Genomic DNA, 19,103 nt, shown 5'->3' on the forward strand with positions numbered 1-19,103 from the left:
AGTAGCACTGGCAGGAGATAGGAAGGAAGAAGAAAGTGAAGTCCGGCTGTTTAATTACCTGGCTTTAACCCTGCAGATTACTTTGGGCTCCCCATGTCCCTAAACTAAAGGGACTTCTTGCTTCAAGGCAGCCTCTGTCCACCAGTGCTTCTCAAGCTATACATAGTGAAGGAACAAGTTTTGTTGTTTTCATCACCGTTTCCTTATGGACTTACAGTTGAAATCAACTAATTAATCTAGGATTTAAACTCTTGTCAGCTGACTCTAAAGTTAGTGATATCCATTCTTTATCATTCTGTAACTACTAGGAAAGTAAGAAATGTAGACACCCTCTAGAAATACAAATTAAAGAATGTGTGTGCCTGGATTGTCCTGATGGCTAGCCTTCTAAGCTGATTCTCCAGTGGAGCCTCAGTAGGGGCCACCTTCCTTCTCCTGCTCGTGTCCCCTCTTCTCTTTCCCTGAAAATGTCTCTCCCTGAGAACAAGAACCAGGGCCCAGATCTTCTTGGAAAACTTTGAAGAGGTGATGAATTTACTGTGTTAAAATTATATTTCTTTAAAGTGGAAGTAGTAAACTAATGGGCCAGGGTCTTTAATAATCTTAATGTGAGGGGACCCCCACCTAAGGACTCTTTCCTTCAGCTTTTGGAAATCAGCTTTTGGAGTGCAAAGAACTTGGAACAAAGAACTTGGAAATCAGCTTTTGGGGTGCAATGAACTTGGAACAAAGACAACGTTCTGCAGTCTCTTTAAATATTGAGCTACTCAAGGATCAGGAACACTGCAGTTGCTTTTGCCTTTCAGTGAGAATTAGTGCTCAGAAGGAAACTTCTCTTCTGAATTAAGGTTTAGGGAATCTTTTTGGTCACCATAACTTAGTTATAAATAAAAAGAAAACTAGAAATGGAATGGGCATGTGTATTGTTTTAAGGAACTGCTCTTGTTCCATTAGTGAGTAGCTTTAAAGAGTAAAAAGACTCCCTAGCCTTCGGCATGGGCCTTTATTCCACAGAGCAGAAGACTTTCACATGGAATCGGTGATTCCCTCACATCTTTGGGTTTTAAAGCAATTAAATGAGATTGTTCAGAAACAGTAGACATAAGGCAACAGTTGCAAATATAATTTATACAGGATACCCAACTTGAGTTGTGGTATGTTCTCACTTAATGTTTTACTCCCCTCTAGTGGATTTTTATATAGCACATGATACCCTGAGTGTGGTATAGGATAGCAGATTTTAGAGGAAAAAAATGATTTTGCAATATGTTTAAAGCGTGTTTATGTTTTGTAGAATTTCTATACAAGTCTATATAATTTCGGAGATTAAAAAAAAAGTTGGCCGGGTGCGGTGGCTCACACCTGTAATCCCAGCACTTTGGGAGGCCAAGGCGGGTGGATCACAAGGTCAGGAGTTCGAGACCAGCCTGGCCAATATGGTGAAACCCCATCTCTACTAAAAATACAAAAATTAGCTGGGCATGGTGGCGTGCACCTGTAGTCCCAGCTATTCAGGAGGCTGAGGCAGGAGAATAGCTTGAACCTGGGAGGCGGAGGTTGCAGTGAGTCGAGATTGCACCACTGTACTCCAGCCTGGACGACAGAGCGAGATTCTATCTCAAAAAAAAAAAAAAAAAAAAGGTTAAAGGCCTGTTAGTTCACTTTCCCCATTTTGCAGGTGAAGAAGCTAAGTCTCAGAAAGATAACTCACCCAAGAGGACACAAGTATAAACCTGATACCCATGGCAGTAGAAAGCCTACACTTACCCACTCAGATGCTCATGAATGGAGGAGAGACTTATGCCTGGAGGAACTTGGAAATCAAATTCAGTAAGTGTATTATGGGTTGTTGATACTCTAGGAGGGGAGGGGTTTGCATCAGGAAGGGAAGGGTAAGTGTTAACAGGGACTTGTAGAGATGAAAGTATTAACAATATAAACTCTGAGTTGCTTTCCTTCTTGCTACTGCCAATTGGTGCAGCACTTCCTTAGAGGTGTCCTTTGGCTCGGAGACCTCCCTAGTCTATATAGTCTGAATTTTTGCTGTGTAATTTTTAGTTCTGTTTCATTCTCCTTAAATTTTCACAACCATTCTCCAAAGAATTTCTACTTACCTCCACTCTCCTAAATAAATGTAAAGTTTTACTCTTTTGTATGAAAAGTTTTCATCAACATTCCTAAAGTTGATGGTTCACTTTAGGAATGTCTGATTAAGCTTCTGCTAGACTGGTTCTCCCACAGATAACAACTATAACCTCTGGGCAAAATAAAAAACAAAAATATACCTGGAGGCAATGGAGCCTGAACAAAATGAAATTTATTCTGGAGGGAGGTTGGCATTTGGGAGAAGGGAATGGTAAAGGGTAGATTTCCTGTGTTTTAACAGCTCTTTGCCTGAAGGCAGACCACAATTGGCAACATGTGGTAGCTGAAATGCCCATAGAAAATTGGGAGTCTTTCTGGTCTAAGGAATCAGAGCACAGAGTTCAAGGCAATTGTAGCTACTGGAAAGTGAAGGGGGAATCCTAGCAATCATAAAACCAGGAAAGGGAAACTAAAAATTGCTCAAATCTTTGTTGATCCGTGACTTCTTCATGGATGGACCAGATTCCAAGTAGCTTCCTTAAGAATAAAATAACTGGACTGAGATTTGGGTTAGTGCCCAAGAGAGAAGAGTTTACAGTTTTGGTCTAACTAAGTCACTTGCCTGCTAAAACAAAACAAAATAAAAAGTAATACTCTTTGGAGGAATATAACCAAATCCAGAGTCTTCTCACATAATTTTCACAGTGTCTAGGATATAATCCAAAATTACTCAACATAATAGAAACAACAAAAAATGTGATCTATTCTCAAGAAAAACGATAGTCAACACAGACCAAACCTGAGATGATCCAACTGTTGAAAATAACAGGCAAGAATTTTGAAGTAGCTGTTGTACACATGCACAGTGATGTAAAAGGAAATATGCTTACAATGAATGAGAAGATAGGAAATTTCAGCAAAGAAATAAACCATTAAAAGAACCAAATAGAGATTCTTGAACTAAAAATTAAATTATCTGAAATATAACATTCACCATGAGCTTAATGGCAGAAGGAGATGACAGAGGAAAGAGCCACTGAACTTGAAAATAGAATCAATAGATTTATCTAATAGGCAATAGAGTGATCAAAGAAACTTAACAAAGGAAGCAAGCAAGCATCAAGGATTTGTGGTACAAAGCCAAAAGGTTTAACATATGTATAATAAGAGGCCTAGAGGAGAGGAGAAAAAGAAAATTAAACAAAAGAAACATTTTAAGAGTTAATGGACAAAATTTCTCCCTTTTTTTTTTTGTTTTTTTGTTTTTTTGCTTTTTGTTTTTTTTGAGATGAACTCTCACTCTGTCACCCAGGCTGGAGTGCAGTGGCGTGATCTCGGCCCACTGCAACCTCTGCCTCCCAGGTTCACACCATTCTGCCTCAGCTTCCGGAGTAGCTAGGACTACAGGTGCCTACCACCACACCTGGCTAATTTTTTGTATTTTTAGTAGAGACGGAGTTTCACCGTGTTAGCCAGGATGGTCTCGATCTCCTGACCTTGTGATCCACCCACCTTGGCCTCCCAAAGTGCTGGGATTACAGCCACCGTGCCCAGCCCCCAATTTTTATATGAATTATAAATTTACAGTTTAAAAAAGCTCAGCAAACTCGAAGTCATAGCATAACCAAAGTGCTGAAAACCAAAGACAATGAGAAATTTCTGAAAGCAGGCAAAGAAAAACAACAAACTATGTATAAGGGAACAATTATTTGATGACCACTGAAGTCTCATCAGAAACAATGAGAACAGAAAACAATTAACCAACATCTTTAAAAAGCTACAGAAAAAGGAAATCCATCCTAAAAAAAAAAAATAGGGAAAGGAAGGGAAGAGGAGAGGGGAAGGGAAGGAAAGGTGAGCATCAGGACTGGTAACTAGAAAATATTTTTCCTCTGTTTCTTTAACATATATATATAACAATTTTAAGCAAAATTATAACATTGTCTCATGTTTATAATGTATATACATTTAATGCATATGACAATTATAGCATAAAATAAGGGATGGAGGTGGCTGACAAGTGGACTATATGATTGCAAGTGCTCTGCAATTTACATGAAGTGATATAGTAATATATCTTGATAGCAGTTTGGATTACACAGATGTTTGCAATCGTCAAAACTCAACAAATGTACACTTCAGGTTTGTATATTTTACTCAGGTTTTACCTTTTACTTCAGGTTTGTAAGTTTTACCTCAGAAGAAAAGTACTGCAGACAATGTTGAACTCTAAATATTAACAATACAGAAAATATTGAACTCTAAAATGCATGCTGAAACATTTCGAGGGAAGAGTATGGATGTCTGCTATTTATTTGGAAATATTAAAAAAAATAAGAGGGATTGATGTGGATAGAGGGATGGGTAGACAGGGGATAAAGCAAGTATAGTAAAATATTATTCATACATTCTAGGTGGTAGGTATACAATGGTTCACTGATAAATTATTTTAACTTTGCCATATGTTAGAAAATGTCTATAATAAGGCTGGGCATGGTGGCTCATGCCTGTAATCTCAGCACTTTGGGAGGCTGAGGCCAAAGGATTGCTTGAGCCCAGGAGTTCAAGACCAACCTGGGCAAAGTGGAGAAACCGTGTCTCTACCAAAAATACAAAAATTAGTCACGTGTGATGGTGCATGCCTGTGATACCAGCTACTTGGGAGGCAGAAGTGGGAGGATCGCTTGAGCCTGGGAGGCAGAGGTTGCAGTGCGCTGAGATTGCACTACTGCACTCCAGCCTGGGTGACAGAGTGAGAACTTGTCTTTAAAAAAAAAAAAAAAGAAAAAGAAAAAAGTCTATAATAAAATGCCAGCAATATGAGGTTAAAACTGCATTTGTAAAGATTTATAGTAATCTTCTCCTTTGTTTTTTTCCAATGTAATATTGATATTTATTACTGGCTCTAGGAAGACTTTAACATAGCATTAGGACACATTTTTCAAACCCAACTGTAAAAATAAACAGGTTTTAGAAATGTTTTTAATACAGATGTTACTAAAAAGAAGAAACTCCCCAAATTTTATCATCCAGCAGCAGCACTTTTAATATTTTGGTGAATTACTTTTCAGTATTTTAAAACATAAATATATAATCTCTTTCATCATGGTGATTTTATTATGACATCAAATATTTTTATAAAATATAAGTTTTTGTTTTGTTTTGTTTGAGACAGGGTCTCACTCTTTCGCTCGGGCTGGAGTACACTGGTGTGATCACACCTCACTGGAGCCTCCCCCTTTTTAATGGCTTAATTGTGTACAGACATTATATTATTTGACCTGAATGAAAAGATAGAAATAAATAAACCTCTTATTTGACATATAAATTGTTTTCAGCCTTTCACATAAATGTTTACATAAAAAGAGGTCATAGAACAAGAATTAAAAATTAGAAGGGGATCAGACTTCTTACTTGCAACAAATAAAATTAGAAAACAGTGGAACAGTGCTTTTACAATTCTGATGGAAAAAGACCTTCAATTCATAATCCAGTACTCAGCCTGCCCATTTAATAATAGTGCAATGCCTTTAAAAATTTATTCTTTCCAGGTACAATAGCTCACACCTGTAATCCCAGCACTTTGGGAGGCTAACGCGGGCAAATCACTTGAGCCCAGGAGTTCCTGACCAACCTGGGCAACATGGTGAAACCCCGTTTCTACAAAAAAAAAAAACAAAAATTAGCTGGGCGTGATGGCGTGCACCTGCAGTCCCAGCTACTTGGGAGACTGAGGCAGGAGGATCACTTGAGCCCAAGAGTTCAATGCTGCAGTGAGCCATGTTCATGCCACTACACTCCAGCCTGGGTGACAGAGCAAGACCCTGTCTCTATTTAACAACAACAACAAAACAAAAATTACTCTTTTTTTAAGCAAACAAACAAACAAAAAACTGTTTTGGGATGTGCTTTCCCAAAACAAGTTGGCAACAAAGAAAGTAGAAGACACAGGATCCAGGAAACAAGGATGGAATGCAACACAATGGAAAAAGGAAGGGAATTCCCAAGACAAAAAGGAAATTGCCAGGGTGGTTGTGAAGGGGAGTTCCAGCAGTATAGTGATTATGGAATGCAGCCCATCTAGAATCATGGAAAAGAATGGAGATACTCATGAAACAGAGTTCTTGAAGAAAAATGAAATGTATAGAATACCCAGTGAGTTTAAACTTGAGAGAATAGTTTTAGTTCTGTTGGGAAACTGTGGATGAAATGATGAGAGGATGACGAAATGATTACGGTTGAAGTTTTCTCAACTTAAAAAAAAAGTTGAGAAAATGTAAAAGGCAGTATTTTTTCCAGAGAAAGAGTTGTACATGGAAATAAATATTATCATTGTATGCTGTAGGCTTATCCCTAAACAATATTTATTTTATCATAATAATGTAAACACGTTACACTCCTTAAAAAATAATAATAAAGCTATATTGGGATTATCAGGGAAGAAAAGTATATGTATGTGTGGAGAAGCAGGGTATGTACGAGCAAACTCCTTATTTTCCATAGTTGAAAATAAATAGATAATATCTAAAACTAAAAAATATTAAGAAAAATCAGTATAAAGGTATTATTGAGAGGCCGGGTGTGGTGGCTCACACCTGTAATCCCAACAGTTTGGGAGGTTGAGGCGGGAGGATTGCTTGAGCTCACGAGTTTGAGACCAGCCTGGGCAGCATGGCAAAACCCCATCTCTACAAAAAAAAAAAAAAAAAAAAAAAATTAGCCAGGCATGGTGGTACATGCCTGTAGTCCCAGCTACTCAGGAGGCTGAGGTGGGAGGATGGCTTGAGGTTGAGGTTGCAATGAGCCAAGATGGCACCACTACACTCAAGCCTGGGCGGCAGAGCCAGAACTTGCCTCAAAAACAACAACAACAAAAAGATGTTATTTAGAAATTTGGAGCTAAGCATGTTCTCACTTATAAGTGGGAGCTAAATGATGAGAACATGTGGACACATAGAGGGGAACAACACACACTGGGGCCTTTTGGAGGGTGGAGGGTGGGAGGAGGGAGAGGATCAGGAAAAATAACTAATGGGTACCAGGCTTAATACATGAGTGATGAAATAATCTGTACAACAAACCCCCATGACACAAGTTCATCTATGTAACAACAAACCTGAACTTGTACCCCTGAACTTAAAATGAAAGTTAAAAAAAAAAAGAAAAAGGCATTTGGAGGTAAATACTAGAAAACAGCTAAAGGGATTGAAAGTTGCCCTGGGGGACAATACATTGTTGCCCCAGGGGACAAGAATTTGGACTAGAAAAAGCTAGGCTAGAATTTTGCTGTTTTCTCATTATGTCTGTTTTTTATTATGATTTTTTTAAACTCTCAATTATGGGAGAAGTGTATGTATTCCACCAGTCCAAGCTAAGGCACTTCCAGGTTGCAAAATCCCCTGAGTAGGGCTTGCAAAGCTTAACCACATCATCCTGAAACTCCACATAGTTGCCCTGTGTGGTTATACAATAGCTTTTAGCAGGCACGGTCACCTAGACCTGACATCTGGGTTCTGGGTAGAATTTCTTACACCATGATCACGAGACCCATCCTGTGACATTGCCCACAGTCCCTAAGATAATGACTAATTAGCTCAGATGTGCAGTTGAATTGCTGCTGTGAATTTGCAGGCATGCTAGCCAGTTAAATGTTGGGAGAGGCTGAGAGGGCTGCTCTGGGACTATCACATTCCCCCTTGTGAAGAAATTTAAACAGAAGCTAGATAAAGGCTTCAGGAGGATGTTGTGGAGACTTGTAGATTCGGGATAGGGTTGGCATAGGTGGCTGTGAAGTCCCTCTACCCTGAGATTCTATGAAAGACTTTCTTCAGGCCTTGCTTAGAATTGCTACCAGTTAGTATTTAGGGCAAGGATTAGAACCCAGGAAGAGATGTTTTTTTTGTTTGTTTGTTTGTTTTATTTTTATTTTTATTATTATACTTTAGGTTTTAGGGTACATGTGCACAATGTGCAGGTTTGTTACATATGTATCCATGTGCCATGTTGATTTCCTGCACCCATTAACTCGTCATTTAGATTAGGTATATCTCCTAATGCTGTCCCTCCCTCTTCCCCAACCCCACAACAGTCCCCGGAGTGTGATGTTCCCCTTCCTGTGTCCATGAGTTCTCATTGTTCAATTCCCACCTATGAGTGAGAACATGCGGTGTTTGGTTTTTTGTGCTTGCGATAGTTTACTGAGAATGATGTTTTCCAATTTCATCCATGTCCCTACAAAGGACACGAACTCATCATTTTTTATGGCTGCATAGTATTCCATGGTGTATATGTGCCACATTTTCTTAATCCAGTCTATCGTTGTTGGACATTTGGGTTGGTTCCAACTCTTTGCTATTGTGAATAGTGCCGCAATAAACATACGTGTGCACGTGTCTTTATAGCAGCATGATTTATAGTCCTTTGGGTATATACCCAGTAATGGGATGGCTGGGTCAAATGGTATTTCTAGTTCTAGATCCCTGAGGAATCGCCACACTGACTTCCACAATGGTTGAACTAGTTTACAGTCCCACCAACAGTGTAAAAGTGTTCCTATTTCTCCACATCCTCTCCAGCACCTGTTGTTTCCTGATTTTTTAATGATGGCCATTCTAACTGGTGTGAGATGGTATCTCACTGTGGTTTTGATTTGCATTTCTCTGATGGCCAGTGATGATGAGCATTTTTGCATGTGGTTTTTGGCTGCATAACTGTCTTCTTTTGAGAAGTGTCTGTTCATGTTCTTCGCCCACTTTTTGATGGGGTTGTTTGTTCTTTTCTTGTAAATTTGTTTGAGTTCATTGTAGATTCTGGATATCAGCCCTTTGTCAGATGAGTAGGTTGCAAAAATTTTCTCCCATTCTGTAGGTTGTCTGTTCACTCTGATGGTAGTTTCTTTTGATGTGCAGAAGCTCTTTAGTTTAATTAGATCCCATTTGTCAATTTTGGCTTTTGTTGCCATTGCTTTTGGTGTTTTAGACATGAAGTCCTTGCCCACGCCTATATCCTGAATGGTATTGCCTAGGTTTTCTTGTAGGATTTTAATGGTTTTAGGTCTAACATTTAAGTCTTTAATCCATCTTGAATTAATTTTTGTATAAGGTGTAAGGAAGGGATCCAGTTTCAGCTTTCTACATATGGCTAGCCAGTTTTCCCAGCACCATTTATTAAATAGGGAATCCTTTCCCCATTTCTTGTTTTTGTCAGGTTTGTCAAAGATCAAATAGTTGTAGATATGTGGCATCATTTCTGAGGGCTCTGTTCTGTTCCATTGATCTATGTCTCTGTTGTGGTATCAGTACCATGCTGTTTTGGTTACTGTAGCCTTGTAGTATAGTTTGAAGTCAGGTAGCGTGATGCCTCCAGCTTTGTTCTTTTGGCTTAAGATTGACTTGGCGATGCGGGCTCTTTTTTGGTTCCATATGAACTTTAAAGTAGTTTTTTCCAATTCTGTGAAGAAAGTCATTGGTAGCTTGATGGGGATGGCATTGAATCTATAAATTACCTTGGGCAGTATGGCCATTTTCACGATATTGATTCTTCCAACCCATGAGCATGGAATGTTCTTCCATTTGTTTGTATCCTCTTTTATTTCATTGAGCAGTGGTTTGTAGTTCTCCTTGAAGAGGTCCTTCACATCCCTTGTAAGTTGGATTCCTAGGTATTTTATTCAGGAAGAGATGTTAATTATCTCTTTACCTCTCTTAGTTTTTCTAACAGCCTTGAATACATTCAATATATTCCCACTGCCTTTCAAATGTTCCTAGTGTGTTTGAAAAGCATGTGTATTATCCATTGTTGGCAATCTATGTTTTATATGTAATCATTTGATAAAAATTGACAAATATGTTGTTCAAATTTTAATTTCTTGCCTGTTCAATCTGTCAGTTGTTTTAAGAAGTATGTGAAACTCAGTTTCTCCTTGTAGTCATCTCAATTTTTCTTTATCTATTTTGAGCCTATTTTATGTTCATGTACATTTAGAATTCTTATTTCTTCCTGATTTATTAAGACTTTTGAAAACTATGTAGTGACCTTTGTTATCTTCATGAATATTCCCCTCTTTCATTTAAAATTAATACAGCTATGCCAGACTTTTTCATTAGTATTTTCCTGGTATATATTTTTCCATCCTTCTACTTTCAACCTTTCTGTCTTATGCTCATACCTTCCTTCTGGGGTTATTTTCTTTCTTTCTGATATACTTGAGAAGTTCCTTTCCCACTGTCAGCAATGGACAGATAATGTGGACAGAAAAATCAACAAAGAAATATCAGACTGAAACTGCACCACAGAACAAGTGGACCTAACAGTCATCTATAACACATGCTACAGAATACACATTCTTCGGAACTGCACGTGGAAGATTCTCCAGGATAGAACATGTTAGGCCACAAAACAAGTCTTTACAAATTTAAGAAGCTTGACATCGTATTGAGTATGTTTTATGGACAAAATGGTATAAATTAGAAATCCACAAGAAGGAAAACTTCAGAAACTTTACAAATACATAGAAATTAAACAATATGCTCCTAAATAACCAATGGGTTAATGAAGAAGTTAGGAGGGAAATTTAAAAATTTATTGAGGCTAACGAGAATGGAAACATGTCACACCAAAACCTATGGGACATAGCAAAAGCAGTTCTGAGAGGAAGTTTATAGCAATAAATACCTATGTCAAAAAAAGAAGAAAGATTTTAATAAACAACATAATGATGCACCTGAAGAAACTAGTAAAGCAAGAATGAACTCCACCTAAGATTGGTAGGAGAAAGGAAGTAGTAAAGCTCAGAGCAGAAATAAAATAGAGACTAAAAAAAAACCAACAATTCAAAAGGTCAATGAAACAAATAGTCATTTTTTTGAAAAGATAATAAACCTTTAGCTAGACTCAGAAAAAAAAGAGAGAAGACTTAAATAGGTAGAATGAGAGATGAAAAAGGAAACATTACAACTGATATCATAGAAATACAAAAAATTGGGTGACAGAGCCTTGGCAGAAAATTAAATAAATAAAAATTTTAAAAAATACAAAAGATCAGCTGGGTGCAGTGGCTCATGCTTGTAATCTCAGCATTTTGGAAGGCAGAGGCAGGAGCATCACCTGAACACAGGAGTTTCAGACCAACCTGGGCAACATGGTGAGACACCCCGCTTCCATCTCTACAAAAAATTAAAAAATTAGCCATGCGTGGTGGCAGGTGCCCGTAGTCCTAGCTACTCAGGAAGTTGAGATAGGAGGATCCCTTAAGCCCAGGAGTTGCAGGCTGCAGTGAGCTATGACCATGCCACTATACTCTAGCCTGGGTGACAGAATGAGACCCTTTCTCTCAAAAAAAATTTTTTAAGGAATACAAAAGCTCATAAGAGACTCCCCCCCCCGCCATTTTGCCATGCCTTTATAAAAATCGCAGATCATAAGTGACTATTATGAACAACTACATGCCAACAAATTTGACAACATAGAAGAAACAGGTAAATTTCTGGACACATACAACTGTCAAGATTAAATAAAGAAGAAATAGAAAATCCAAACAGACCGACAATGAGTAGGGAAATCAAATCAGTCACAAAAAGTCTACCATCAAAGAAAAACCCAGGATCTGATGGCTTTGCTGCTGAGTTCTAACAAACATTTAAAGAAGAAAGAATACCAATCCTCCTCAAACTATTCCACAAAATTGAAGAGGAGGGAATACTTCCAAACTCATTTTACAAGGCCAGCATTATTCTGATTCCAAAACCAGACAAGAACATAACAGAAAAAGAGGAAACTACAAGCTGTACCCCTGATGAACACAAATGCAAAAATCCCCAAGATACTAGCAAACTGAATTCAACAGCACATTAAAAGGATCATTCACTATGATCAAGTGGGATTCATCCCAGAGATACAAAGATAGTTCAACACATGCAAATCAATAAATATGATGCACCAAATTAATAGAAAGGACAAAGCCATCTGATCATTTCAACAGCTGCAGAAAAAGCATTTGACAAAATCCAGCATCCTCTCATGATAAAAACTTTCAACAAATTAGGTATAGTTAGAATGTACCTCAACACAATAAAGACCATATATGACAAACCCACAACTAACATCTTATTGAATGGAGCAAAGCTGAAAGCTTTTCCTCTAAAATCAGGAAAAAGACAAGGATACCCACTTTTACCACTTCTATTTGACATAGTACTTAAAGTCCTAGCCAGAGCAATTTATACAAGAGAAAGAAATAAAAGACATGCAAATTGGAAAAGAATTCAAATTGTCTCTGTTTGTGGGCAACATGATCTTATATATAGAAAGCTGTAAAGACTCCACCAAAAAACTATTAGAACTAATAAACAAATTAAATAAAATTGCAGGATATAAAACCAACGTACAAAAATCAGTAGTATTTCTATACACTAATAGTGAACTATCTGAAAAAGAAATCAAGAAAATGATCCTATTTACAACAGTTACGAAAAAATGAGTTACGTAAGAATAAACTTAAGAAAGGTGAAATATCTCTACACTGGAAACTATAAAACAATGATGAAAGAAATTGTAAAAGGCACAAATAAATGCAAAGATATCCTGTGTTTATTGACTGGAAGAATAAATATTGTTAAAATGGCCACACTACCCAAAGCAATCTACAGATTTAATACAAACTATCAAAGTACCAATGAAATTATTCACAGAAATAAAAGAAACAATTCTAAAAGTCAAGTGGAACTACAAAAGATACAGAATAGCTAAAGCAATCCTGAGCAAAAAGAACAAAGCTACAGGCATCACACTACCTGACTTTAAAATACACAAAGCTATAGAAACTGAAACAGCATGATACTGGCATAAAAGCAGACATATAGACCAAGGAAACAGAATAGAGAGCACCTCTGGGGAAAAGACAGTCTTTCCAATAACTGATGCTGGGAAAATTGGATATTCACATGTGGAAGAATGAGAGTAGACCCCTACCTCTCATCATGTGCAAAAATCAACTCAAAATGCATTAAATACTTAAATGTAAACTTGAAACTCTGAATTTACTAGAAGAAAACATAGAGAAAATGCTTCATTACATTGGACTAGATAAAGGTTTTTTAAATAAGACCTCAAAATAACAGTTAAAAGCAACAGAAGAAAAACACAGGCAAAGGGGGTTACATCAAACTAAAAAGCTTTTGCACAGCAAAGAAAAGAATAAACAGTGAAGAGGCAACCTACCTATTTGCCAACCCTGTACATCTGAAAAGAAGTCAATATCCAGAATAAATAATGAACTTAACAGCAAGACAAAAATAAAAATGCAGGTAAAAAATGAACCAAAGACCTGAATAGTCATTTCCCAAAAGAATATATACAAATGGCTAACAAGTATGTGGAAAAATGTTCAACATCACTAATCATCAGGGAAATACAAATCAAAACCCTAATGAGAATGGTTATGAATGCCTATTATAAAAAGTTAGAATGTCTATTATAAAAAAGACAAAAGAAAACAACTGTTGGCAATGATGTGGAGAAAAGGACAAACTTACACACTGATGGTGGGATTATAAATTAGTACAGCCATTATGAAAAACAGTATGGAGTTTCCTCTTTAAAAAAAATAGAGCAACTTCATGATCCAGGAAGTCCACTACTGGGTTTATACCCAAAGAAAACTGAATCAGTATGTCAAGGAAATATGTACACTGCCATGTTTATTTCAGCACTATTTGTAATAGCCAACATATGGAATCAACCTAAGTGTCCAACAAAGAGTGAATGAGTAAAGAAAATGTTGTATATATAAACAATGGAATAATACTCAGCCGTGAAAAAGAATGAAATTCTATCATTTATGACAACATGGGTGAACCTGGAGGACATAATGTTAAGTGAAATAAGCCAGACACAGAAAGACAAATACCACATAATATCACTCATGTTGAATCTAAAATAAAAAGTTAATATCATAGAAGTAGAGAAGACAGTGGTTACCAGAGACTGGGGATAGGGAGACAAGGAAGGGAGAATGGCGAGAGGTTGATCAATGGGTACAAAGTTACGATAAGATAGGGGAAATGAGATCTGATATTCTACTGCACAGTAAGGTGACTGGTTAGTACTAAGGTATTGTATATTACCCAATAGAAGGCATGTTATTGAATATTCTTACCACAAAGAAATGATAAATTCATGAGGATGGATATGCTATTAATAACTACCTGGATTTGATCATTGTATGACATATACATATATTGAAATATCAAATTGTGTCCCATAACTATGTATAATTACAATGTGTCAATTTAAACATGAAAATAATAAAAATCCAAAAAATAAGAAGTTTTTCAAAGTAAATATATATTGGAAGTTACTTCCTTCAGTTTGTTTGTCTGAAAAACTTTTTTTTTTTTTTTTTTTTTTTGAACGAAGTCTCACTCTGTCACCCAGGCTGGAGTGCAGTGGCGCAATCTCGGCTCACTGCAAGCTCCGACTCCCGGGTTCACGCCATTCTCCTGCCTCAGCCTCTCTGAGTAGCTGGGACTACAGGCGCCCGCCACCACACCCGGCTAATTTTTTTTTGTATTTTTAGTAGAGACGGGGTTTCACCGTGGTCTCGATCTCCTGACCTCGTGATCCACCCACCTCGGCCTCCCAAAGTGCTGGGATTACAAGCGTGAGCCACCGCGCCCGGCCTTAAGTTAATTTTTTACTTCACTCTTAAAAGATAACTATTCTGGGTATAGATTTATAAATTGGTGATTATTTTCTTTCAGTGTTTTGAGGCATTATTCCATTGTCCTACTTTTATTATTGTTGAGAAATCAGCCTTTGGTCTAAATATTCCTTTGAAAGTAAAGTAATCTGTTCTTTTTACTCTCTGTTGATCCTCTCTTTCTTTCTTTCTTTTTTGGAGGGGGAGTACTTTCAAAATCATTTCTTTAACTTGATGTATATTCTCACAACAATGCATCTAGGTTAAGATTTGTTTGCATTTATGCTGCTTGAGATTCACTGGGGTTCCTGAATCTAAAGATTCATGAGTCTAATGGATTCTGGAAAAGTTTCAGCTATAATCTCTTCAAAATATTGCCTCTCCCCATTACCTCCTACAACTCTCATTAGATGTAGTTCAAACTTCTCAAACTGTGCTCTATGGTTTTTGATTTCTATTTCATGTTTTCTATTTCTGTATCTCTTGAGTTGCATTCTAGTTAATTCCTTTGGCCCTATTATTCACTACACAAAGTTTCTTTTCAGCTGTGTCTAATCTGCTGTTTAAGCTGTCATTGAATTTCTAATTTTAGTTTCCAAATATTTAATGTAGTTTCAAAAACTGATTTCTATTTTTGATAACTCTTATTCCTTGCCATGTATTTGATAGCTCTCGTTTTTTCTTTAATTATGTTAAACAGTTACATTAGTTTTTAATTGTTCTAATATGCCCCATCTTTGTAAATATAATTCTGTAGTCTATTATTTTTGTCTACCTCTAGCTCATGATGAGTTGTTTTCTTTTTATGAGTATGGTGATGGTTTTTGTTTCTTTGTTTGTTTTTTAACTTTTATTTTAAGTTCAGGGGTAAAAGTTCATGTTTGTCACGTAGGCAAACTTGTGTCGTAGGGGTTTGTTATACAGATTATTTCATCACCTAGGTATTAAGCCTAGTACCCATTAGTTATTTTTCCTGATCCTCTCCCTTTTCCCACTCTTCACCCCTCTGAAAGGCCCCAGTGTGTGTTGTTCCTCTCTATGTATCCGTGTGTTCTCAAGTGATATTTTTTGAATGACAGCTCGAGTACCTTGGAACTTTGTCCTTAGAAATTCACTGAAGCCTAGGTTTAATCGAGATGTACTTCTCTGCAAAGAACTGTGCTCTGTGCTCACTTCTGTGACATGTCTAGAGGCCTTTCCAACCTGAGAATGCTTTAAAGGCATTTTGTGTGTGTGTGTGTGTGTGTGTATGTGTGTGTGTGTGTGTGTATGTGTGTGTGCACGTGCGCCTTATAGAATTTCAACTCCAAACTATGATTTGGGTTAGGAATTTCAGGACATTTAATTTCTTTCTGCCTGAGTCAAGTCTCACAATCTGCTTCTATGAGTCGTTTGTTTCTTTGTTCTGTATTTTGTTCACTAAGAGTGTTACCTTTCAGGGGTCTCACTTTACGTGGGGATCTTGACCCGACTCACCTTGTATGGGACCTGTGCTTTTTCTCCTGTGCCTTTTTTTTCATAGGCCACCAGGGATTGACAGATGTGCAACCTTTGGCTTCAGTACTTTCTCACACTCTCAATTCATGCTTTCTTGTTTTTTGATTTGAGGCCTCTGAGGATTTTCCTAATTTTCTTGCCATATCAACTACTTGTTTGATGACTGTGACTTTAATGAATATATATATATATATATTTATATATATGAATATGTTTTAATATTTTAAAATATATTGTACCAAGATTAATTTTTGCCATTTAGTTTAGCATATTGAAGAAAATAGAAATGCCTTGCTTTCTTTCACTCTTGATTTCTTTCTTTTACTCCCTCTCTCCCTCCTTCTCTCCTCTGTTTTCTTTGTTTTTTCTTTCTCATTATTTCATTTTTCTTTTTTGTCATTCTATTTTTCTTTTCACATGCCCTTGATATTTTCTGTTTTCCCTCTTTCTTGTCCTCTTACTATTCTTGTTTGTTTTATCTTTCTTGCTCTTTATTTCATTTTCTTTTCTTTCCTTTTTCTATCATTCATGCCATTTTTCAAAGAAAAGCCCCCAAAATTGTTTTCAGTTTAATACAGAGTAATGTTTTAGTAATCTCTTTTTGTAAAATTAGTTTGACTATCACTAATTAGGACAATGAGGTTCTGTGTCATTGGAATGAAGTACTATTTATTGACTATAATGCTTTTCATATAATAAATGCTCAATAAATGTTTTTGTTTTTGAATGAAACTTTATTCAATATTCTAACTCTGTTATGGTGAACACATTGTGAGATCCAAATGTTGCCAAGTAGACTGTACCTGTGACTCAGTCAAGCCTAACCCAAACTGACAGAGAAATTGATGGAATGTTAATTGATAGCAGCTGGATGACTGGTATGAGCGCAGCCACAGGAAAGGGCCAAGGATCTCTCAGTGAATATAAAACTTACATTTATCAAAGGACCCAGAGGCTTTTTAATGAGAATGACCTCTGGTTAAAATTAGAGTGAAAGGGAAATAAAGATAATAACTTAGGGACTTTGGGTTCTAGCATATTTTCCACTTAATAGCCACTGACTTAGAAAATGAAACTCATGGAATTCTCATAATAGTGGTGACTTGGCTCTAATGATCCCGAAACCCCAGTAGGTGGGTTCATGACTTGTTGGTTAGCAGCAATGGAAAATATACTAAGTGGAGAAAACAGGAATAAGTCCCCAAATTTGAAATATCATTATCAGTGTTTTGGCTGATAGAAAACAGGTTGTGGTTACTGAATTTGCCTCTTAGAGTGGGCTGAGCGGGGGTAGCTTATTCATTGGAATTGAAAACAACTCTAGATGGATTTGAGGGGAATAAGATCAGAGTTTTTGTGGATCACAAGCTGGCTGTACATCAGTAAAGACCTCCCATTATATGAAAAATTCTAAGTTAATACTGGAATAAGTGACAAGGCTAAACCTATGATAGGTCCTAGGATGTGTTTTGGTGGCGACCCTCCAGGAAAATCTCCTTTTGGGGCTGCAGAGTTCCCCAGAGAAATTAGTGATCACCCTGTCCACTAAATGAGGTCTCTGGTCTCTTACTATAAAACTGGCTGATGCAGCTTGATTGTAATATACTAGTTTGACTTTGAGTATGTTCAAAATATTAAAGCATGATAGTGTTTAACGATATACTGATGAGTTGTTTTATCTATTTGCCTTCCCCAATACACAGCTTTATTTCTGTAGCATTTTAAAGCAAATTTCTGAAATTATTGCATTTTATCTGTAAATACTTTAGAATAGAATACTAGAGAAGGGTTAAGATTATATCTGGTTGGTCCAATAGAGGATGCCACAAGACATGAGCCTGGTCCATGATACTTCTTCCTCATCTACTAGTGCTAACATATGCATAGTAATTTCTAGATATGTGTCAGGAACATTTTAAGTGCTTCACATGTTTTAACACCCCTGACAAACTTGAAGGGAGTCCATTTTCTTGGGGTCCCACAGGCTATCAGAACAACTCTACCTACATATCCATCAATATGTGCTCCACTCTGTTAAAAGTGCTGGAAACTGCAACTCTTTGGATCTTTTTGGCTAGGGTTTCTCTTTTTTTCATTTTCACTGTGGCTCAGAGGATGAAGGTGACTTTACTGCTTGCTTGTGTCTTACCTATACCTGAAAAGTGTGTTTCTCTGGATAAAAGATCATTCATTCAGAAGACAAACAGCTGTTTTCATTCTTGGAACCTGAAAGGTATTTCTTTTTCTTTTCTTTTCTTTTCTTTTCTTTTCTTTTCTTTTCTTTTCTTTTCTTTTCTTTTCTTTTCTTTTCTTTTCTTTTTACTTTTTTGAGACAGAGTCCTGCACTGTTGCCTGGGCTGGAGTGCAATGGCATGATCTCGGTTCACTGCAACCTCTGCCTCCTGGGTTCAAGCAATTCTCTTGCCTCAGCCCAAGGAGGCGGGATTACAGGTGCCCACCACCATGCCTGGCTAGTTTTTTGTATTTTTAGTAGAGACGGGGTTTCACTATGTTGGCCAGGCTGGTCTCAAACTCCTGACCTCGTAATCTGCCTGCCTCGGCCTCCCAAAGTGCTGGGATTACAGGCCTGAGCCACCGCGCCAGGCCAGAACCTGAAAGGTATTTCTTCATCAGATTCATATTTGAAGACATCTTTAATTTTTTTTAACCATTAAACAGTGTTCACTTCAGTTGTGGGCTCTGCTTCTCTGGGATGATTATGAAGAAATGGAAGATGGCATGTCGAACATACAAACTTACTTTGGAATTTACCAGCTTGCTTTCCTTTGAAGGTGCAAGCAGTCATTAGGAGTCATCTCTTAGC

General features: G+C 37.2%; 1 protein-coding gene across 2 annotated transcripts in view; it reads left to right on the forward strand.

Moving 5' to 3' along the window:
• Nucleotides 1-19,103, forward strand: part of FBN1 (fibrillin 1) — a 336,957-nt gene that overhangs the window by 21,966 nt on the left and 295,888 nt on the right. For both annotated transcript variants that reach the window (XM_055279034.2, XM_055279039.2), the window contains one exon: nucleotides 1,679-1,830. In XM_055279034.2, coding sequence (XP_055135009.2) covers nucleotides 1,679-1,830 — 152 coding nt within the window. Of the gene's footprint in view, nucleotides 1-1,678; nucleotides 1,831-19,103 lie in introns of those variants that run through there.

Source organism: Symphalangus syndactylus, chromosome 5, assembly GCF_028878055.3.
Source record: "Symphalangus syndactylus isolate Jambi chromosome 5, NHGRI_mSymSyn1-v2.1_pri, whole genome shotgun sequence".
Taxonomy (NCBI): Eukaryota; Metazoa; Chordata; class Mammalia; order Primates; family Hylobatidae; genus Symphalangus; species Symphalangus syndactylus.